This window comes from Aptenodytes forsteri, unplaced genomic scaffold, assembly GCF_000699145.1.
Source record: "Aptenodytes forsteri isolate BGI_AS27 unplaced genomic scaffold, ASM69914v1 Scaffold60, whole genome shotgun sequence".
NCBI classification, from domain to species: domain Eukaryota; kingdom Metazoa; phylum Chordata; class Aves; order Sphenisciformes; family Spheniscidae; genus Aptenodytes; species Aptenodytes forsteri.
The window spans coordinates 376,498-400,814 of record NW_008794175.1 but is presented as its reverse complement, the minus strand read 5'-3'; the positions used below and the strand labels follow the sequence as shown (position 1 = coordinate 400,814).

The 24,317-nt window shown below is 40.3% G+C and overlaps 1 protein-coding gene across 1 annotated transcript in view; it reads left to right on the top strand.

The window, feature by feature from the left end:
• Window positions 1-23,094, top strand: part of ANO4 (anoctamin 4) — a 142,961-nt gene extending 119,867 nt beyond the window's left edge. The window contains exons 16-25 of the mRNA XM_019473288.1: window positions 186-222; window positions 3,031-3,142; window positions 4,195-4,252; window positions 6,921-7,018; window positions 11,201-11,343; window positions 12,370-12,522; window positions 14,215-14,362; window positions 16,784-16,903; window positions 19,974-20,079; window positions 22,903-23,094. Coding sequence (XP_019328833.1) covers window positions 186-222; window positions 3,031-3,142; window positions 4,195-4,252; window positions 6,921-7,018; window positions 11,201-11,343; window positions 12,370-12,522; window positions 14,215-14,362; window positions 16,784-16,903; window positions 19,974-20,079; window positions 22,903-23,094 — 1,167 coding nt within the window. The remainder of the gene's footprint in view (window positions 1-185; window positions 223-3,030; window positions 3,143-4,194; window positions 4,253-6,920; window positions 7,019-11,200; window positions 11,344-12,369; window positions 12,523-14,214; window positions 14,363-16,783; window positions 16,904-19,973; window positions 20,080-22,902) is intronic.
• The last annotated feature ends 1,223 nt before the right edge of the window (window positions 23,095-24,317 follow it).

Sequence of the window (24,317 nt, the reverse complement as noted above, 5' to 3'; positions counted from 1 at the left end):
GTTCCTTGTTTGATTTATCATTATTGTATTATTACTACATAGTTTTATTATCATCATTATCAGAACATCACAGAGACCATCTGGATGTCAGATTTAACATGTAAGAGCAGTTACTCTACTTAGAAAGCAGTTCTATATTTTTGAGTTTGTCACATATCTAAGAGGCTGTTTCTTCTCTGTTACAGCTGTATGAAAAGGTTGCTCTTTTCCTGACAAATTTAGGTAAGCAAGTTAAATACAAAAATTGAATTATATTGTACTGATTTTTTGTTCCCTATACTGTGATAGCATTCAAACTGTCTGTATAAATATGAAAAATCCTGATTAATTTGCAATCTATAGGAATTAATGTCTTTCTTAAGAGGCTGTTTCTTTTCTGTTACAGCTGTATGAAAAGGTTGCTCTTTTCCTGACAAATTTAGGTAAGCAATGTTAAATACAAAATTGAATTATATTGTACTGATTTTTTGTTCCCTATACTGTGATAGCATTCAAACTGTCTGTATAAATATGAAAAATCCTGATTAATTTGCAATCTATAGGAATGAATGTCTTTCTTAAGTTTATAATAAAGGAATATATAAACTAAGCTATAGTGCCATTCAATTAGTGGTGACAGTGGTGACAACAATCACCCACCTGCCATGCTTACCAACCCCTTACCTTGCAACAACTTAAACAAATTGTTACCTTGGGAGAAAAAGCATGAGTTTTTCAGAGAGACTGAGCACTCATAACCCTCAGGTTTTGTGAAGACCTGAAAATGGGGGAATCACTTCTGGAAGCCAAATTTATAGCTTGAAACTAAGGTGCTTATTGACTATCAAACATATGCCTTTAAGAGGGGCAGTAATTTGCAGGGAAAATAACTTGGTGAGTCATCAACTGTACCAACACCTAAACTCTAATGGTGTTCTAAGTTTCTGTAATCTTTTCAGCTCGCCCATAAAGGTGTTCTTTATGCTAGAGTAAGGACAACATGTTTTCTAAGGACAGCATGTACTGTCACTGGGGTAGCAATAGGCTATCATTTATATATCCATGGCTCAGGCAGAGTCTCCGGAGATCCTGATCATGCTGGAAGATTGCAGTAGTTGGTGGCAATTGGCAAGGGCTCCTTAGTGTCTAGAAGCCTGAGAGGAGACTCTTGCTGAAGGCCTATTAAGCGAACCATATTATGGCATGTGTAGAAGTGGTTTCAGGAGATTATTTTGAGCTTCTGCATACCTTTGTACGTTGATGATGTTCAGTAAGGTATTTTGGACCAGGTGGACAGATTTTGGTGTCTGCTCAGAGGAAACACACAGCTGATTTTAGCTAGTGTCAGGGCTTTTCTACATCTGGGAAGTCATAAATGATGTGTTCAAAGCACGTCTGTGTAAGATAGCATTTTATTCTGTTGTTTCTTATTAGACTGAGAGTCCTCATTTCTATGCTGTAAATTTAAAATGTTTTTGCCATCCTGTGTCCATGGAAAAGATACCTGCTAGTTACAGTTGAGAAATATGACTTTCAAGTATGTGATTTGCACAGGCTATGCCCTTTTACTCCTTGTGACACCCTGGGGACAGTAGGATATGGTCTAGAGACCTTAAAGCTTGATTACTTTCTGCCAGGTTATCATCAAGGTAGATCTGCTTCTTGTAGCTGTACCACCTGTATGAAAACTCAGTGGGTCAAGCTGTTCTGACAGTGTTCAGGCTGTTTTGTGGTTTTTACTCTGATGGTCTAAGTACCTGATTTGGTTTGAACGATCTTTATCAGTGCAATAAGCTCAGAGTGGGATTGGCAGCAAAGCTACATTCAGGATGTCCTTCTTCAGCCTTTACATGACCTTTTTCAGAGCTCACATCTGTGCTCTTCTAGAGCATTGCCATTGTCTCTGATGGGCATATGAGCAAAGCTTCAGCTGCAGCAGCCTTGTTAAAGTCAAACTTGTCCTTCCTACAGACTGGCACCAAAAATCCACAATGTTTTATTTCTTTCTGCTTAGCTGAATATGTATGTACTGGCATACACACAAACTTGGGTTTCTTGACAGGCATTTCCAAATCACTAACACAGTTGTTGATTTATGGTCTGTTTTATGGTTTTGTTGATGCATCTGTTTGAAATTTCCTCATGGGTAGGGCAGCTCTAATTAAAAAGAATCTAGTTCATCGTTGTTGTTTCTGTACTTCCAGTACTTTACTGGAGGCTCCTTTGGAAGTAATATGTAAGTACTACCATTATGATACTCAGAATCACCATTAGTATCTCCTCTTCTCCTCTGATTATTCCTGTTCACAGCAATGGTTGACTAATAACAAGCTTCTGCCAACTGGAAAGTGGTTCCAGGACATGGTACTGGTGTGTTGTCATAGAAGTTGTTTTGTTAACTTCTGTCTTGATATCTCTTTAGATGGAGATTAATGGCCTACCTGAAGGGAAGACTATGTCTTCCCCTTTCACATTTGCCTTACCCCATCCATTGCAAAATATTTTTTCTCAGTCTTCTGTGATAAGCTCCCTGGGACAAGGAAAGGGAGTCATGCAGTGGCACTCCACTGATACCTGTGTAGAGTCCTTAGGTGCCAGCATGGTGGGCCAATCCATGAAACAGAATTACAAGGAGGATTTGCTCCAGTTCAGTATGACGTCTCTAATAAAAAGGCACTTACTCAGATTGTAGTGGGGTGCTTTCTGGCAATGTCATTATGGTAGGTTGCAGAAAAGGAAACGAGAAGAGCCTGAGCCTGTAAAGCACACAGGAATCCAGGAGGGATGTTTAGTATACACATTATCTCGACCACTTTCTTACAGTCTCCTGGGAATATATGTATCCAGATATCAGAAGAGATTTCTAAGTCTTTACAAGCTCACTTGCTGTGTGCTGCTTTTGGATACAATTTCTTCTGTCAGCTTATATTTTGAAATCAGCAGACTAATTGACAAATACATTGTCAGCTCTGATAGGTGTGTGCAGCCTTTGTGCCAAGGGAAATTGTTAATCTGATTAAACCTCTGAAACTCTGCTCTCTTTCTTCACAGAGCAGCCTCGTACCGAATCCGAGTGGGAGAACAGCTTCACTCTGAAAATGTTTCTTTTTCAGTTTGTCAATCTGAATAGCTCTACCTTTTATATAGCATTCTTCCTTGGAAGGTAGGATTGATGTCTGCACCCTCATATGTGCAAAATGAAGTAGAGAGAAGAAATAAAATTGTCTGTAATGAAACAAAATGGGACCATATTATCACACATCTCAAAATGCAAATTCCATACTAGCAAAGCAGGACAGATTGCAGTTTTATTTTCCTTTCAAAAGCCCAGAAACAGACGTAGTTTTCATTTCCTAGCACCACATTGTCTCAGTGCTAACTTTTAACAATTTCATTACTGGGAACAGATGCGTCCCACAATACTATATATGCAGGTCACTTCACTCTGTCTTTATGTGTGTAATTTGTACAGGTAAGTAAATAACACTGTCTTTTTCTTTCAGAGTAGAACAGAATAGTTCAGTTGGAAGGGACCTACAACAATCATCTAGTCCAACTGCCTGAATACTTTTCTGCTTCTATTATATGATTTGGACTGTTAAGAGTGAATTATGAGCCATCAGTTGGGGTTTTTTTCCACAGAAAATGAAATATATATATAAAAATCTGTATGTCTCTTTCTGCAAGTCCCCTAAAAGCAAAAGAAGAGCCTTTGAGTAGAGAAGGCTTGAGTAGAAGAATCCATCAGTATGAATTATTTGCATGTGGGAAGTTGTGGGAATCATTTTGGGAGAAAACATGGGAGGACAGTAAGAAAATTATGTTTTCCTAATGAAAACTAACATTTTCATTGATTTTGCAGAAAGGCAGATATCATAGCCCACATTATGGTGTAAGGAAATGGACTGGCAGTTGAAAGCCATTTTCCAAACTGACATGAACAGTTTTATTCAGATTTTTTTCTCTTCTCTGCATATGCTGAATATCCAACAGCAGAGTATTTGGTATTGAAATAAAACTGGAAGTAAAAATATACTTAGCACTTCACAGAAATTATTCCAGGAATCCCCCAAATCTTTTTGCAGCATAACATCTTTTATAGTTATATCAATCACACTAAGATGACATTAGATTAAAACAACAGTGTGAGCTTTCTTCTACTACTGTGACCAGACTGCTCACACAACATAGTTGATGTGTATTCCTGTGTTAAAGATTTACAGGACACCCTGGTGCCTACTTAAGGCTGATAAACCGGTGGAGACTGGAAGAGGTGAGTGTTCGCTAACTACACACTGATTTATCTGCTGCCCACAGATGCAGTGAATGCAAGCAGAGGCAGACACATAACTCTGTCTAGGTATTTTTGAGTGTGTTACTGGGTTTTCAGTTGCTGTCTAACTCCACACTACTGACACTACCATCTGCTACAAAAACATCGACATACTGATATATATGCCCTTTTTAATGCTAGCAGTTGTAGTGTTTGCATCACATTTGGATAGTGGTATCAAATGGTTTAAACATTACTCACATTTTTACATTGGAAATATTTCATCCTTGAAATTAATCAAAGTCAGATATGAATCTGACAACTTTTTGCTTCTAAAAAAATCCTTTCTTCTCAGCTTTTCTAGCCTTGCTGACCAGGGAGCTAAAATAACAAAATAATAAATTAAAAATCCAGACACATAAAATGTACTTGAAAATTGACCAAAACAACTGAACAAACTTCCCGAAAGAACTACTGGCATAATGTTCCATGTCTATAAAACCAAATGGATTTGGAGAGCAATGAGAGGTTGGCTTTGCAAGTCACTCAAAGACCAATCCCATTTTTTTGGCAAATACATTCAGAACTCAAAAACCATTTGACAGTTATTGGAAGTGAACAGCAGCAGTTTCTGGATCAGTCATGTAGCTTCCAGTGCTGCTATTCGCACACTCAAATCCCATGGTTTCTTTCCTGCTTCACAGCTGAATAACTGAAACAACTTCGCAAATACATGACAAATGGCAAGTGGAAAATGCAGGTCTTATGCTGCCAACATGAATTTACAAACACTTCCAGATATCTAAATATTTTGATTAATAGAGGTCATCCAAATACTAGCAAAAAAAGGAATAATTTGAAAAAGCCATTCTAATTTTGAAGCAGTGAATTCTGTACATTCAAGGAAAGAAAAATTGATAAACGGGCAGACAGAAATTCACTGAACATCCCTCCAAAGTCTGAGAGGGGCCAAGCTGACCTAACAGCTTGCTGCTGCCAAAAGAAGACAGTTCTGCTGTTCCTTTGACTTCCCCCAGAAGTTTACTCCTTCCTCTGCACTGGCTCTGGCTTGTTCAACCCTGTGAGGAGCCTATTCAGTTCCCTGTATCAGCAGGAAATGCTTCCTTTTTCTGGCTGAATTAGTTTTCTGATGAGTTACTGGGCTGAATCATCTCACAGAGGCAGCAGGGAACAGGGAAAGAACCTCACTTGCAGGAGCAGAGATGGGAGGAACAAAGAACCAGGTTTGGGAGGGAAGAGCAGCAGCTAGGTGTTACAGGTTGGGTCAGTTGCTGGTGGAAGCTACTATTAGTAGTCCCTACTATTTTGCCTTTCTCAGAGCAAAAAAAAAAGTCTAATAAGAGAAGAAATGTCTAATAAAAAAAGTCTTACTTTTGTTGACCATATCTGTGTTAGGTCTTATTAGAAACATAATGTAGAATATAATGCCCAGATATCCCTCCAATAGCCCTCTCTTCACCTGTTGGATGAAGCCAAGTGTAAGACATTTAGTAACACGATATAGCCTGGTCCAGTGTCAGTTGGCATAGTCAGACCACAACGTACAAAGTGCATTAGTGATGTTATGATTGTAACATCACTGCTATTTCATTAATACTGCACCTATGTCTCTTAGGTTATATTGGCTCATGTGACTGATTCCTAAAAACAGAAGGATGGCGATTTAATAATATGCTAGAAAAGTTAATTTAAAAAAAATAAATTATCTGCCACCCTGTTAATCTAAAGAGAAGCTGAATGAGGTCAACAGAAACCTCAGCAGGAACCCTGGTTCTGAGCACTGATAATGCAGTATGTGTAAGAAATTCATATCACATTTTGTTACAGGTCATAACTAATGTAAATTTTTTTCCCCAAAAGTTAAAGAGAAATATTTCCAGTTCTATGACAGTGACCTGTTCAACTTATCCATAATACCCAGGATCTAACAATACAGCTTGGACCTCCACTGTTTGGATCTGCAAAGTCAATTGTGAAAAATGCTGTTTGAGGGCAGAAAGTTTTTGGCCCTTTTCTGTTTCTTCCAATACTAGATGAAAAATCGTGGAATTACTTAAATTTGTACTAGCTGAGCATCTCTTCCAAAAGCAGCACCGCTTCTTCAAGGCCTGGAGCCACTGCTAAAACAAGCAAGCACTCAGCAAGAGACACCGAGAACTGTTGTTCGACAGTTAGAGATTTTTAGTTCTTCAAGAAGATACTAGCTTTGCATAGTCCACTCAGTCATATACATTAAATAGTACTCAATAAACAGTATTAGGTCCATCCTTTAGGCATAAACTGTTTGCCTGTGCAGACTTGAGGCATAGTCACCCTCCCCAAAAACTACTGAAATCATTGAAGAAACTTGTTAGCCTTTGCCTCTGTCCCACCCACAGTTGCGCAACATACTAGCATCACTAATGTGAAAACTGCATTGGTTTCAACTGATTCTGACCTCTGCAGAGAATTAGATTATAGGCTTAAAAGGCTCATGGTATGATACAGTCTCATATGCTCCCATGAGTTCATATTTTTTTAAAAATTAAAGAGAATGGCATTTAATTTCCTTTAAGTAAATTATCTAATATCCATTTACAGTCTTTAAGAAATTATTAAAAACTCAGCATCATTTCTGTTTAACCTTTTGTTTCTTTTTTTTCTGTAGTGCCACCCTAGTGGATGCCTTATTGATCTCTGTATGCAAATGGGTATTATAATGGTGCTAAAGCAGACCTGGAATAACTTCATGGAACTGGGCTACCCGTAAGTAAATATAATGCCTATGCTTCTGTAGGTCACAGAATAATACTAAGTTTATGCTTTCCTTATGACCAGTTACATAAAAGCAAGATACAGTAGTCATTACAACAGAAAATCCCCCCTAGGATACAAAACTCTTAATATAGATTTTCAGATGTATAGTGATAGATAGTGTTTGGGGGTTTTTTCACATTGAACATAGTTTGCAAAAGTGAAAGTGTAATATAAATATTAGCAAATAAATAATATATGGGAAGTACTTGATTTCATTAAATTTTATTTCCTGTTTTAAAACTCCTTAAAAATAACTGTAGGACTGCTGTATTCCTTACACAGGAAATATTATATGTATCATTTTTTAGCTATGCCAGTGAGTTCTAAACTAGATTTCTCCTTGCTGGGTGATAAAAGATGCCTGAAAGGGCAGGTATGAGCTGGAAAAAATGCACTGCTGGCATATACACTGTCAGAGATAGAAGAATGTACTGACTGGTATATAGGCAAGTTCCCTAGTGACCTTCAGGGTATTATGGAGCTGTCCCCTAGCTAAAAAGGTTGATGATTATTCATTTCCTCTTGGTTCATTTCTTATTGATTAGTATTTAATGAGCATGTTTAATATGATTAATAAAGATAGTTGATGCTAGAGACAGTGTGGCAGGTCATCAAGGGAAATTAGCAAATGTGAAAATATAAGAGAGAGCTGACATTGTCAGAAAGTTTGCCCTTGCGTGTTCAGAGGGACTTGCTTCGCTTCAGGATCCACAGTAGAGCTAGTGAAGAGTTTGGTCCCTGAACTGCAGAAATGTGTTGCAGAAGTGATTTCAGGCAGCCTCAGTGCTGGTCATATCTGGCTGTAATGAGAACGGAGTAAATGATTTAAATGCACAGAGTAGTTGGCAATCAAGGTACTCAAAGCTCGCTGTCTCTCCGTCTTCCCAGGTTTGTGCCTAGCGCTACTTGCCAGGATTTTGCAGCTGTTAGGGCTGGAGGAATTAGCCGGGGTGGGGAGGAGGGAACAGCAGCAGCAGTATTGATCCTTCTCTTTGCACTCCCTGCCTCTTTTATCAGTTTTCATTAGATCTTTCTGCTACCTATTAATAGGGATTTCGAAACCTAATAAAGAGCACAGAAGGGGATTAAAGACGGTGACTGAAGGAGATAGGAGGAGATTGTTTAAGAACAAATTATTTCATAGAATCATAGAATAGTTTGGGTTGGAAGGGACCTTTAAAGGTCATCTAGTCCAAACCCTCTGCCGTGGGCAGGGACATCTTCAACTAGATCAGGCTGCTCAGAGCCCCGTCCAACCTGACCTTGAATGCTTCCAGGGATGGGGCATCCACCACCTCTCTGGGCAACCTCTTCCAGTGTTTCACCACCCTCAGCGTAAAACATTTCTTCCTTATATCTAGTCTGTATCTACCCCCCTTTAGGTTAAAGCCATTCCCCCTTGTCCTATTGCAACAGGCCCTGCTAAAAAGTTTGCCGCCATCTTTTTTTATAAGCTCCCTTTAAGTACTGAGAGGCTGCAATAAGGTCTCCCCGAAGCCACCTCTTCTCTAGGCTGAACAACCCCAACTCTCTCAGCCTTTCTTCAGAGGAGAGGTGTTCCATCCCCCTGATCATTTTTGTGACCCTCTTCTGGACCCGCTCCAACAGGTCCGTGTCTTTCTTATGCTGAGGGCTCCAGAGCTGGACGCAGTACTCCAGGTGGGGTCTCACCAGAGCAGAGTAGAGGGGCAGAATCGCCTCCCTCGCCCTGCTGGCCACGCTTCTTTTGATGCAGCCCAGGATATGATTGGCCTTCTGGGCTGCAAGCGCACATTGCTGCAGGCAAGTGCATTTCCTTTTTGTGTGAAAAAAACATGATCATTTCTGCTAAGAGCATGATCAGAGCCAACACCATGTGGATGGCCAGAGGATTTGAAGGCAATCCTATAGTCTGTAGTAGAACATAGCTGCACCTCCACTTGTGTACTGGCTACTGCCTGCCGAAACCGAGGCAGAGCCAGCACTGCGCAGTGCCAAAGTTGATAGCAGAGAATATTTCCCCATAAGACAGCCCTTAGGAGAGAAGCACCAGCAGCCTGTTTTGGAGAGTGGTTTTTTGCACCATTTCAGGGTGGCAGCCCAGCTCTGGTCTAGGCATGTGCTCCTACAGTGACTGCAGAGACACACAGGGCAAGTCAGAAATGCCACCGAGTGTTCCTTGGTGACAGGAAACCCAGCGCCTGCCGTCACATTTCTCACTGATACATGTGGCATTGGCTTCTCTTCTGAAATTTCTGCCTGAGAGTTAAAAACTAGGTTTCAAAGATATCAAGGAGATGCCCTAGTGTGTGTGCTATAGCATTGACTGTTTAGTGGTTACATTTTTAATACAAACACTGGCATGTCAGAGTGGTGCTTCTGCTTCATACAAACACCACCTTGAAACCTCTGAAAGTGTGCATCAGATCTCCTCTCATGCATAGATACATACATAATAACTAACAAACAAAGTATAAATTATTACTTCAATTGGAGGTGGAAAACTGCAATTTCAAGCTGATGTTTTTCTTGGAAGAACAGCATACTTCCATATTAAAACCACATTATATCGCATTGCTCACATTTTGCTCACACATAAATCAGAAAATGACATCTCTTTGAATTTTACTAGAAGTCTTAAATATTTATTAACACTAGTTATGGGTTTCCCCTCTCACAAAGGAGGAAGTTAACCGGGATCTGTCTCAGCGTATTGGTCTCCCACCCACCTCACCCTTCAATATGCTGCCTTTGCAGGAATTCAGTTCTCAGCCCTCTCACTTTCTCATGGGCAGGTCATGAAAGGCAAAGTCCCAAAGGGTGCTGTGATCTGCAAAGATGTGCCTTTAACTGTCCCATAGTTCATCAGTCACAACCATGGTCATTCACAGGGAAGGCCTTTTTAGGCTTTTTACACACTAGTGACTGGCTGCAAGCTGCTAAACCCAAATATTTTAATAATTTCTTGTTCTTCCAAATTTTGACTGGAAGTCCATGCTTGTACTTCTGAATTTTTTTCTTGCACTTCTAAAGTCTAGATTTTAATGCCCTGCACTCAGTTGCACCTACACTTCTTTAAGGAAGACAGGAAAAGCTATAACCTCTCTGGTAAATGGCCTGAATGGAAAACTAATCTCTAAGCTTTAAGAAAGCAAGCAATTGGCCAAACCGTTATCCAAATCCAATGGCCATTTGCCTACCATTCACAGACCAGACCAGGCCACTGTGAAGGCAAGAAGTGAAGTAGTCAGGGAAAGGATTGAATTACTTGGGTGAGCCATCACCTTCTATCTTGCTGAGATGAAGGGGCCAACCACAACTTCGGAGAAAATCTCTGTCGTCTTTCCCCCCCCCCCCCCCTCTATACTAACTGTAACTCGTGTCCTTTGTTGGCCAAACCAGTGCAACTCCCTGACCTGGAGAGGCAAAGGCGTTTATTTCAGATGTGAGCACTCAATTCTTTTCTGGCTCAGTGCCTCCCACGGTCCCCCTACACATGTGTTTCTTCAGGAACAATATCTTCCCCCTGAAGTCCAGTACAGCTCCCCCACTTCTTGAGGTGGAGATTGCTCTCATGTCAGCCATCCACCTCTTGGCCACCACGTGTTGTCAGTAGTCCACACACTTCTTTCTGCCTTTTGTTCCTCTGAATGTTTGGCTGCAGACACCATTCAAGGTTGCTTTTTCCCTTCCGAGATTGCCCGGGGACTGTTACTCCGCACACTGTAGAGCCGTGTAGAGATGCCGGCTTGCACACAGGAAGGGCTCAAGCAGCATTAGCACTCTATTTACTGATTTCTCAATTAGAGCTCAACTATTTCCACACAGCATTGCATTCTGCCATATAAACAGACCCTGAAGTGATTTGCCATTCTCTGTAAAGAAAAAGAAGGTAAATAAATAATGAAAAGATGTCAAAATCCCTCCACCATTTTAACAACATCTAGGCCAGGATTACAGCCCATCAGCCGTATCTGTTTCATACCTATAACACCGTTTCATCAGCCACATGTATTACTAGCACTCTATTTTCCTGTGCATTGGGAAATTAATTTTGGAAGGTATGTTGTGCACACTTAGCCTCTTCCAATTTTGTGATAAATAGCCACTAATATTATTTACCTTGTTTCTTTAATTTATTTGAAAATGCAGGTTAATTCAAAACTGGTGGACCAGGAGAAAACTACGACAAGAGTATGGCACACAGAGAAAAACAAGCTTCCCACAGTGGGAAAAGGACTACAATCTGCAACCTATGAATGCTTATGGGCTCTTTGATGAATACCTAGAAATGAGTATGGCACTGACCTTCGTTCTCTCTCTTTCACTAGATTTTCATGTTCTTGCTTTTTTGTTGATGTGGGCTGGTGCATTCTTTTAATTACTGCTGTATGAAGCTAAAGAGGCTTCAAAATGGTTTTCATTCTCACAGGTCAGGTGAGGAATGGGAGTGAGTTTGTAAGAACCAAACCAAACCAATGTAGCTAACCACACTGCTGCTGGTTTGCTAACCTCACATCTATGAAACTCTTCTCATTCTGGCTTTGTGTGGGGAAGGTCATTTTCCAAACCAGAGACCACCTCTTCACCTGCATACAATTCTGAAGAACTTTGCTGTTATTTACTAAAGGAAGTTCCCTTGGGCTTTTATTTTTAAACTGCGTGGTACAGACCTGCATGCTTGTTTATGTTTAAAATTCACTGTCATTTACTACCTCACATTTACAAAGTAGCTTGCTGCCAAAAGGCATTGCTCTATCCAGAGGAGAGGGGAGGAGAACTGCTCAAAGAAGTGTTAAAGAACAAGAACTTTTGCCCTATGTGACTGAACTGTGTATGTCATGATTGTTTTTTTCTTTTCTCCCTCACACAATTCTTTTCAAATTAATGGGAAATTTGGCAGTCTGAAAACCTGCCTCTAGAAACTCACACAAATTTTCAAACTGCTGCTCATCTGTACTATAAAAAGGAATGTATTCAGCCCTAATCTCTGCAGGTATTGAGAGATCCTAGTTGAAGCTGGAGTAAAAATGTCCCTTTCTAAACGCACAGTTTGTCCATCTCCAAACTTTGCTCCTAATTACAAAATCTAGATGTTGCTGTCCATTGCAGGGACAGATGTGCATTTGTTCTTGTCATCCTTGCTCTGAACTTTTGGCAAGGAATTGGTGTACAAGTGTCACTAGACTATTGTATAGTACGGCATAATAAGAAATGTTTGTATAATTATACATAATTTTCTATGCATGTATTATTTGGTATCTTAGACCTTGGGACTAGATCTTAACAGTTATACTGTGATCTTTCCTTTTTATTCCTAGTTCTTCAGTTTGGGTTCACAACCATTTTTGTGGCAGCTTTTCCACTGGCACCGCTTCTGGCCTTACTTAACAATATTATTGAAATTCGGCTTGATGCATACAAATTTGTTACCCAGTGGAGAAGACCTTTAGCTTCAAGAGCCAAAGATATAGGTGAGCTCTTTGTATGTGCGTTTGTTATGCGTGTGTGTTATTTTTAAGGCAAAGCATTGACCACTTCAAGTAAGAGCAGATTAAGGTATTTTCAGTCATTTTCCCCATTAACAACACACAATTTGATTGTTCCAAAAAACTTAAGTATCTGATGCCAATCTACTTATGCAATTAATAGTCTATATTGGAAAATGTCTTTTAATGATCTTCTGGGTGACTTAAAAGCCAAGATGTTTTAATGAAGTGATCAGTGTTCTCTGCAGGTTTTTCCTGGTGGCAGACACACTGTGTGAACACGTCGCTGCTCAGTTTGAATATAATAACCAGACAGAGCAGCTGAAACATGAAAGTCAAGTTAAAGAGGCCACCATCCTGTAAGGGACCTGTGTGTTTTATATTTACTCGGCCAAAACCAAGCTCCCCTGTGACTCAGGGGCTATGTCCATTAGGTCCCTGGTGGGTCAGACAGGGTGGGTCTAGGTCACAAGAGACGACTTGCTCTCAGTGAGGCACACCTACATTGCTAAACACACGGTTCACGTAACTTTGAGGTCACCCAGCCACACACTACTGCAAGGGCTCTCTGAACATATTTTGACTATAAATCTCTTCTGTCCTTGCAGTGTGCAAAAGCAGAACACCTTTAGGAAGGACTTTGTAAAACAAAGACATCTGCCCAATGCTGAATCCCTGGTGTCTTTGGAGGGGTAAACAGGATACCTCACTGCCCATCTGCATTGCAAAAACCAGTAGCCCACACCATAAAATAGCAGAAGCCCAGGCTTTGTGTTCTCAGAATGGTCTACCACGTACCTAAAGTCTGTGTCTGAGTAAAGCTTTGTATGTGAACAGTGTGGATCTATGAGTTTAGGTACAAGCCTGGACATCAATCAGTACACAGCATACACTGCGGACATAATTCCTGAAAAAACAGTTATATAACGTAAATAATAAAAGCACAGAAAACCAGATTTTTTTTTCAGGCCAATTCAGGTGTGATTTCTCAAAATAAGTTGCATTCACTCCCTATTCAGTAAAGTTTTCAAGGACAGCTTGATGCCTCATTAAAATCAACGGGTATGTCTAACCTTCCTTTGGTGTGGTTCTCAGTGATGGTCTTCATGACCAGAGTTGCTGTGTGCCTGTACCACAAGATCTGTCAGATGGTTGAGGATAGGCCAAAAAGCCCAGGTGATGCTTAAGGGCTGTGTGCCATTGTATAGCATTAGCATGCCATAAAGATTTTGATGCTGATAGGTACATGCTGACCAGATGTGCACACACAAGGCCCCTGTGACAGGCAGATCATGGATTGCATATATTCATGGCTGCCCTGGCAGACCCTCCTCAAAGGCTGGATAGCCATCATCACAAGCAGGGAGGCTTACAGCATTTCTTAAAACTGCCCACGTGGTTATGTGGCTTGGTGGAACCAAGGCCTCCATGAGCTTTTTTGCAGCTTCCTTGAGATTATTTGCAGGATAAACAAAATTCCCACCCAGTAGGAACAGAAATGTGGTCCACTGAGGTCGTGCTGTTTAATAAGAAATATTATTTTTACTCAGTGACTCTCAGATAGAAACTACATAAAAAGACCTTGGGTGGTGGGGACAACTGCTTCAGAGCATGCTGTATCTCAGGCACTTTGATTCTTGTTTTTCCTGGAGCTAACATACTCTCCGTGTTGAACAGGCATCTGGTATGGGATCCTGGAAGGCATTGGAATTCTTTCTGTTATCACAAATGCATTTGTTATAGCTGTGACATCAGATTTCATCCCTCGCCTTGTTTATGCTTACAAATATGGACCTTGTGCTGGCCAAGGAGAAGCTGGACAAAAGTAAGCTTTTCTTTAGGAAAACAGATGCGCATGAAAATCACTTACTACTCGAATAGATACAGCAGTACTGTCTGTGTGTGTTCTGATTCCACTAACCCAAATTTATTGTTTGTGCTTAGGTAACAGATACCAGCCATAGATATTGATGCTTTACATATTCACAGAATGGGTTGCCGAGTGTCTATGATGTTAATTCAAGGAGAACGTGGCAGAGCTGTTACAGAGATTTGGTGTGTGTGTAACAATATGCTGCACAAGTTGCACTTCCCAGCTGGTGTACATGGATATAACCCTCTTTTCATTCTGAAGCAATGCTGATATTTATCAGTTACGGATTTAATAAGCATTTTAAACTTACTCACTAGGCTTTTTTTCCTGATGTAGTATTCAGCATGTATTGCTCGAAAAAAGTAGTGTCTAACAAGAGGAAGCAATTTGCAACTAATAAATCAAGATATACTTACGGGGCAAAGTAATTTGTTTTTCTTCTAAAGCTAGAGTCCTTAGATTAAATCCTTCAGGAGTCATTTGTGAACTGAATCCCTGCTGCCTAAGTGGATTTTCTTTCAGTGTTGCTAAACACTGAGATTATATTAGCGTGTGCATACTACCAGCAAGTATGATTACAGCTGCTACATGGCAACTTGTAAAATCTAGGCTGTTGGACTCAGGGAAGGTCATTGAATCCAGCTGAACTGTAATAGACACAGTTTGCAAATGATCTCCTAGCAGCTCCATTAGCAAGGACCCTACTGTTCAAAGAAACCGAAGCTAAACAGTAGACAGTGACAGAGCGCTTACATTCCGCTATTAGACATATGGCAGATTGATTTTTATTCCCTGCTACAGAAAGCGAGTTCTTCTGTTGCTGCTTTTTTGCTGTCTTTTGGTTGTCAATACTGTTTAATCATACTGATGGAAGAGCAGCTGGTGTGGCAGCTCCTGATTAGCAGTGCTGCTAACTTGCTGTCCTGCAAGGAGTTTGGCATTTTAGTTGGTGCCAGGGGAAATGTTCCATTTATTTTCATGAAGAGTTAAAGTCCCTTCACAAGTAAAGTGTTTGGTCTGGTGCCAGTTGTTCCTGAGCATGTGCCTCTGCTTGTGCCATTATGAAGATCCATAGGACATTGAGGCACTGTCAGCAACTTTCCTTGCTTCTCAGGACCACTATGCATGAAAAAACACCACCTTTAGAAATTTTATTTTTACGAAGACTCAAATATGACTCACTGGCTTTGAAACTAGTTCTGCACAGGGGAAGTAGCTTGGCTTACAGAGGAAGCTCTTATCTTTTCACAAACCTCTTTTACAGTGTTTTCGCACTTCTGCTGCTTTTCTGAGTGAATTTCTAGATGAAACCATCAGATAGTAATCCTTTGAAGGAGCCAACTTGGATAAAAACCGTTGTTTTATTGACTATATGTCAGCATTCTGGATATTTTTTATTAATAAGTACTGTTACAAAAGCAGGAAGCTATTCAAAAATCCAGAGGAATATTGAATTTTCTCAAATTAAGGAGTCAAGAACATCTGCTATTGAATAACTTAAATGAGAGGTGCTTTTTTCTTTCAAAAAACATCTGTAGGTATTAGATCCATATGACACCCAGTGATACTAGAAAAATATCATAGTTAAATTAAGTTACAAATCCAACCAGTATGGAGATTTTGAGATGAAGCCAGATGGTGTTTAAATGTAATTTCTCAAAGACTGTAAAATCCATAGTTTAAAAAAAACAAAACCACCCTTACTGTGCATTATACTCTGCACCAAGCTCAGCAGTGTGCCTAGACTTACCTGTGCTTGGGCAGTGCAGAGTGAACAGCACAATACACTTGCCGTATCTCTCCTCACCTTTATTAACACCAAACTTGAGCCTTCTAGTGATTCCCACAGCCCTTCGTCAGGTGACGTACATTCTCCTCCTCAGTGTTCTCCAAACTCTGCCTGACCCTCCCAGTGCTCAGCCACCCTGGGATCTTTCAGTATGGAGTTCCTCCGATTAACTGGACATTTTGTAAAAAACTGTTTTAAGTGTATTGCCTTTCTGTCTGATTTAATGTCCCTTTGTGCTAGTACCATGCGGGTAACAGTGGGAGTATTCTGATTATCTTCCTAGTGCTACTCATTATTTTCTCTACCTCTATTGTGTCACCTTTTAGGTGACTTTTCTTTTCAAAAGTAACCAGTCCCAGTCTTCACCATTTCTCCTCCCATAGAAATCTACCATTGCTTCACTTTTATTGTCCGTCTGACCTACTTGAGCATTTCTTTTATATTGCCTCAACGTCCCTTTCAAATATTAATAAGCATCGCAGTTATACTGTGGATTTCATGAAACCCAGAGAACATCCTCTGGGGTACAACAGTTAATGGAAAAACCTTGCTGTGTCCTGACTACAGGATTTTTTCCCCTCTAGGTGTATGGTTGGCTATGTTAATGCCAGTTTATCAGTATTTCTGGTGTCTGACTTTGAAAACCGTTCAGAGCCAACGTCAAATGGAAGTGAATTCTCTGGTTCACCATTAAAATATTGCAGGTAAGTATCTGATCAAAATACCTCTCTGCTTTAAGACATTGCAAGGGAGAAGCATCATGATAAATTTGGGGTTGGAACTAATTTTCAGAATTTAAAAAACAGTAATGGAAATAATTAACTGTGCTATTCAGGGACATGCTCATGGTACTGCTTGGCTGTTACCTGCATGATTCCTTCCTTAGATACAGGAGAAGTCAAAAAGTGGGTATCTGGCAGGTGTTCCTAATGCAGGATTTCTATGGTGTCATGGCTTGAATCAAACACAACCATCATGAAGAAGTATGGTATCAAAGGGCCAATAATAGGTGACTGATTACTTAGATACCAGTGAGATGAAACTGTAATCAGATTATGTCATAGCACATGCACAAGGAAGTCAAGGTTGCACAGAAGTGACCACACTGAGTTATTTCACAGGTCTGCCAGGCATAAACAGGGTCTGTCCTAAGCTACCTTTACGAAACCTCAGATCCAGCACTTCCTAATTCTTGAATGGTTAATATGTTTATGTCATTGCTTACAGGTGTAATTATTAGTAATAATCATATACTAGTGGTTTGAATCAAAATAAAATGAGCAATTAATTATCTGTATGTCTTTGTCCTCAGCCAACAGATTGGAGAAATAGCAGTGTGAGACTAATCTGTAATGACAGATTTGCACCTGATTGATTTTAATCAATCCAAAGAATCAAGGATCTGCATAAAGGTCTTAAATGGGGTCCCAACCAAAAATACCAAACAACAAATACAGCTACTATTTTTTTATTGCAACATTGGTTTACAAGCATGAGTCCTGGTAGCTGCAGATACACTTAGTCCCAGTATTTTTCACTGTGAAGAATTAAAATATCCTTTCATGAGTGCCTAAAGAACAAAAGATACTCTGTGATACAGCAAAAGTCAGTGATACTTCATGATATTGTGGCAATTTTATTAATAAGTTTGAGTGGTATAGCATAATGAACTGGGGGAGTGGCATTAATGCTTTCGTTTAACTAACTGATATTTAAGACTGTTGCAATTTATTTGGCAGAAAGAACATCCCAATGTTGAATCCGTAGATAACATTTTCTGTGGAGCAGAACCACTTTGAGAATACTCCATTCCACATTGCTTGCCATAGCGCCGTTCAGTAATGTTTTGTAACTCTGATCATTCTCCTCCCCCTCTTTAATTCCTTTCTTCCCCAACTTCAAGCATGAGGTTGCTGCTACTTAAAGCCGATGATGGAAATCCCATCAATAAAAAAAGTGTCCCCTCAATATCCCATAAACAGAACACTATTAAAATTGGTGTGATAAATCTCCAGAAGATAAATGTGTTCTTTTGGGGGACACTGAATTGTTATGTATATCTACCCTTGAAAGAAAATGAACGTCTTTCTTTAGCTGAGTTTATCAGATACTTAACCCACCTGAATTCTGCTAAAACATCAGTCATTTTAATTGCACTTCAAGCCAGATATTGATAGTGAGGTAAGGAAATACTGTGTTCTACTGTGCAATAGCGTAGGCATTTTTATAGGAAGGCAGTCTGTCTGAACAAAAACCAGTGGCCATATTCAGTTCACTTCTGCTCGTCTGGAACCCAGATGGTGCCACGCTATTCTGGTTGTTTATAAAAGGTTTCCCCATTTCTTCATGTGTGGTGCTTGGTTCCTAGCAAGTACAAAAAGGAGACATACTCTACTGACTTGGGACTTGGTCCAGGGACTTCTGTTTTCAGGATGCTTAGGATATTGTAAAACATCCTAAACTATGAAGTCAGAATGCTGCTTGCAGAAGGGAAGAGCATCTCAGTTTTAAGAACTTGCACTTAGAGATACTGCAGTTTAAGAGAGGTTTGTTGCTGACTAAGATGTCAAGACACAGTTTATTTCATTTTGTGTAGCACCCTCTGCAATTTAAGAAGGTGAACCTTCAGGGAAAAATACAGATTATCATAGAGATGAAATAACTTTATTTCTTTTGCTCATCTGAGTTTTTAGTTTCTTAAAACTAAAAAACTAACTTAGAGGTCAAGCTTAAGTGTATTATTTACCATGGTATTTTCAATATTTTTTATAATGGGTTTTCTGTCCCATCTAGGAAACAGATTAAGGAGAAAACAATTTTTACACTACTTTTAAATTAAGTTTCTGTAATAGTATTTTGGAATTAACATACTGCTAGTAGAAGTGGACTCCAGAATGTGTGACTTAAACAGATTAATGATTTGCTAATGTAATTTTGGAGTCTTCCTGGATCCAGCTTTCCCAATAGATTTCTCTAGTTACGTTATTGAGACCTAAAGTCTTTAAAGAAACATTCTGTGAGACAAGACACTAGATCCCTTTCTTACACAGCCCTTGCCCTGTTGGTATGCCAAGAGGTGCAGTTCTGGCAACACTAAAGTCAGGATGAGTCATGCTTTACACCAGGGATGGCCAACTAATTGACCAAGGGCCAGATGGAGCCCATGAGGCAGTTTTATATGGATTTTGGGAGGGCTGTCAGGCTGACAAAATTGGGGACATTTATGGTTTTAAAATTAACTTGTAGTGGGAAGAAAGTGGCCCTCAAAACAGCAGAGCATCCCACCCTGCTCCATGTTCTGAGGAGGTGCCTGCAAGGCACACATTGAGCTGCCGAGGAAGATGCTGTAGGGTCAAACTGCTGGTGCTGAGCACCCAACATTCTCTGTATTTGCTTTAGCAGTTTTGCTTCATACAGGCACTGGCCTGGTCCTTTGCACTGAATTTCCATTAGCAGCTGGAGTGCGAAGTGCACTCCCAGAGTGCATCTTACTGTTAGGTTTCATCTGAACGTAAACCCATTTGGGTGAACCAAAGCGTGGCAGTAGAGGTGATCGGGACACTTGCTTCAAAAGCATGCACCTGATCTGAAATAAAACACTAGTGTAGGCCCAGCCTAAGAAGCAAGCAGTGTTGTGGTAACTTGTACAGTCTGAACTGACATCATTTTGGTGCAGAAAATGCTATGATCAAGAGCAGCTGGGTTTTGGTTTTGCCTTCCTCCCGGGAAGCAGGGCAGGAGCTTGCTAACTACCGTACTCTGCTTGTCTTTCAGGTACAGGGACTACCGAGACCCTCCTCACTCCCCAGTGCCCTACGGTTACACGCTGCAGTTCTGGCATGTCTTAGCAGCACGGTTGGCTTTCATTATTGTATTTGAGGTCAGTGACCATTCAGGTGACAAAACAAAAACAACAAAATGAAACAAATTTCCCTTTGAAGCTTTTTCTTTGGGCTAACCTATGATGGCAGCTGTTGAGCTTTCTGTGTTAGTTTCTGCTGTTTATATTGTGCTTTGTATTCTCAGATCTGTTTTCTGAACAGTCACAGGTATTTAGGTTTTAACAAAAAGGGGAATGCAGGACTTTGAAAACTATAACAGTGAGTTGCAAAGAAGGGAAATAAATGAAGCTTTTATTTACTTTCTGAGGTCTGGCATTCATAACCTGTCTAGGCTGGGAAGCCATATACTGACTAGTGTGTGAGGAAGGGGAGTGAAGGAACTTGAGAAGAAAAGATGAAATCTGAACAACTGAAAGATGAAGATAGTTTAAGTTACAGTATTTACACATCTAGCTTTTTTCTCTATTTTTTTAATACCATTCATTTTGCCAGAATGATTAGCATCACAAAGATGATGACAATGAAAAGGATTCAATACCTTTGCCGATGTTCATAATATTAGTACTTACTGTCAGTATCTCAGAAATCTTTAAGACAAACCAGAGAAGATAATACCAACTTCACATGACTGGTATTCCCATGCTGATTTTGAAAAAGAGAGACAGGAGGGTAGATAAATAGGATGAGATCATTTACAAAACAAAATGCAGCTCTTAAGGCCTGAATTTCAGGTGCCTGAATATCCCTGCCAGAAACCAGGGGCTCAGCATCTCTCCAGCACAAGCAGTTTGAAATGCCTTTTACACTGTGAAGAAGCCAAACAGGGAACAAACGATTTTTAAAAACTCTTTACTCAATCCTCTGCTCTGAAATCATAGCAACAGGGCATCCAACATGGATATGGAAGCTATAATCACCCTAATTTATTGGCATAATGTTCGTGAGCACATACTGCATTTCTGACTCACATTACTGTGTAAATTCATTCTGAACTGTGAGCTTTCGAAGTACATCTTTGGATCACAGAACAGGAGCATTTGAATTAGAGGAAAGGTGAAGGGGAAAGATTTTCTAGATTATTTCTTGCGTAGGGATGTCTCGGTGGCTCAGCAGAAGCCCAAGGTCTACAGTGAATTCCCTCTGAAAGTCATTTTCAGCCCTTCCCAGAAGAAGGGGGAATATGGCACTGCAGGTTGGGCTCTCCGCTTCCTCTACACTGGGCTAACTCATTAGAGGTTGGTCCTAAGAAGATCGGCTCTTCCATCATCTCTGCCACAGTCAGGGAAGCATTAAGGGAAAGAAAGAAAGAAAGATTTGATAGAGGCCTGCTGGGCTCGATCTCTTCTTTGCTTCTTGAGCTGTTGGTACTGAGAGCCAGGGTATCTGTCTCCAGAAAGGACTACAAGAATGGATGGCCTTGGCAGGCTAGCCTAAGCAGTTTTAAGATTGAAGAGAGCCTGGCTTCTTAATACATGCTTGGCATAAAGGCAGCATGGCATAAGGGCAGAGATAACCGAGGCAAGAAAAATCAGCCCTGCTCAAGTCTCAGTGCCCAGCCAAATTTGCGACCTGCTGTGGAATAACTTTTTGTGTCTGCCCAATACTTGCATGAGAGATTTGACTTTGCTTTGTCCCAACCAAAGCCATGGGCTGGCTCACAGCTGTCTCCCTCAGCAGGGGCCACTCTGTTTATTGGCACTGCAAACTGTTTCCCTAACTGTATCTATGAAATCAAAAAGGTAATTGCAGCAGAAACCATGACTGTCTTTCTCTGTGGAAAACACTAATGGGTGTATTGTGATTGCTACAGCAATTACAGTAAAAGATTGCGCTAAGAGATAAGTGATTCAAGGTAGGTTTTTTCATAAATTAAGTGACTACTTAAGCTCAGACACCTTTTTGGCACTGTGCGTTTGGTTATTTTGGCTATCTTGACCTCCCTCAAAACCAAAAAAAATGATTTCCTATCACTGCAAAAGGAATTATTTGTCCACACTAAACTGACAGAAGCAGCTTTTTGTCTTTTTTTAGGTTCGGCAAAAAAACAGCAATTAAAGTATTGCGGGTTTATTTCTCATGAGGGAAGAACACGTTGGAAAACATGTTACACTCTCTTTTCAGTGGCTTTCAAAGGAAGGGTTCTGCTTGGAGAAGAAGAAATACCTTTATTTCTCCAATCTAGAATGAGTGTCCTTTCTGAGATGGAGGATTTTTCTGTTTCTCTGCTCCTCCTCTCAATGGAGTGAGTAAATCTCCAAGCAGCGTCATTGATCAAACAAAAAAGGACACTCAAGCAATCCTTCCCCACCACACTCAAGCTTTGCTGTGGCACGCCTAAAACATGAGGGAGAAAGGATCAGTTACCTTGTATTTAATTGTGATGTTTAGTAAATGGGAATATTTCTTTGGATGAGAGACACAGTATAAGAAAAAATGTTTTGTTTTGCATAGGTAATTCATTGGTTCTGATACTGATGCAAGGGTTTTCTGGCAACAGGAAAGTATTACATCATTTGATCCTCCTCTTCTTGCAGAGCAATCCACTAATACCAGGCCCTGCCCAAACAACCTTACAGCAATCATGACCTCAAGGGTTTGAACACACAGGTCATATAACAGTTTTGAGGCCTTATTTGAACCCAGCTGCTCATAACCTTTGCTGCGATCCATACTCCACTGACTTTGGCTGGAGTTTTTGTGGGGAAAAAACTTCATGGTTTGGTTTCTTCAAATTTAGTAATGGATTTAGTTCTAACAGAGGATCTTTTTGTGAATTGGAAGGAGAGGGTTTTCAGAAGATATGGAAAGTACTTGTTTTCTTCCTAGGATTTTCATTTTTCATCCCTTTTTTGTTTTCACAGCACCTTGTCTTTTGCATAAAGCACCTGATTTCCTACTTAATCCCAGATCTCCCAAAAGATCTGAGAGATCGAATGAGGAGAGAAAAGTACCTGATTCAGGAAATGATGTATGAAGCTGAACTAGAACGTCTGCAGAAAGAGCGGAAGGAAAGGAAGAAGAACGGAAAATCTTATCACAATGAGTGGCCATGATGGGGTGAGGAAGAAACTGCTTAAAAGAAGATAGGAATTCTGTTTCTAAAAATTTCCTGGTTTTCTGCAATGGAGAGTGCGCTGAAAGGAATAGCCAGTCAATGTTGTGTGCACTTAGCACATGTGCGCCCATGTTTAATAGGGTGCATATTGTCATAAGCCTTTTGAAATTAGTGGTCTTGCAAGGCTTAGTCTTCTCCAGAGCTAATGTCAGCATGAGCGGATCAGGCCAATGCTTAAGTCTCTGCACTCTTTCCAGGAAGCTCCCAGGCCCTGACTTAAATTCAAGGCCCCAAACTTCAAAGCAGTTATATATCTTACAGTGTTTTACAGAACTCAGTGTTCTTATGGCTCATTCTCACGACCAAGTAGCTACTTCATAACCAGTGACTGCGTGTTGGCAACATGGCAGTACTTGTCCATGTGTGTGGCCACCACCTGCAGCACATGCATGGCAACGTTGTCCCCTTCCACAGTGGACTAAGCTGTGTTAGCTCGCATTTACCATGAGTTAAGGTCACATATGTGGACCATTTCCATTACTCCAACCATATTGAAATATTTTTTAGGAGGAGATGCTTGATCAGGAGTCTAATCAACTGGTCTAACAATGCTGAAAAATTTAGGTGTGCAGACGTGCTGACAGATAGACAAGCATCTAAATGTGGCCAGAGGTATCTAACTGTAGGGTCATTTATTTGGAAATGATACTGTGAAAAGTTGGTAATATGTATTAAAGATTTGAACAGTGCCTTTTCAGCTATAGGACTGTCTGGTCTCTGAAGGAAACAAATCAGGCTAGGGCATCTTGCCCAGAACTGCCCGTCTATTTGTATTGCAAGGTCACATTGAGGCCTTGTCAGGAATTAGGGTGTATGGCACACATAACAGAATACAGACTGTGTCTTAAAGACCTATCTGCATAAGTAAAACAAAAAAACCCAACAGATGAACAAGGTCAGCAGAGCAAAAGAACACAGTCATCCAGAATCTCTACACTTGTAACATTTTCTTTATTCATCCTTCCATTATCTATGAAGGGGTGGAGGGGAAAAATGAAACAACGGACTGTAGTATGAAGGAGCTTGAAATCCTTCATGCAGAGCAATTCTACACAGGCTTCAGAATTAGATTTGGGTGAAATGGGCCACTGCCTATATCCTTTTGCAAATTCTTTAGCATTAAGAAATTAAAAATTTCCCAGATCATTAACCCAAAAGAGT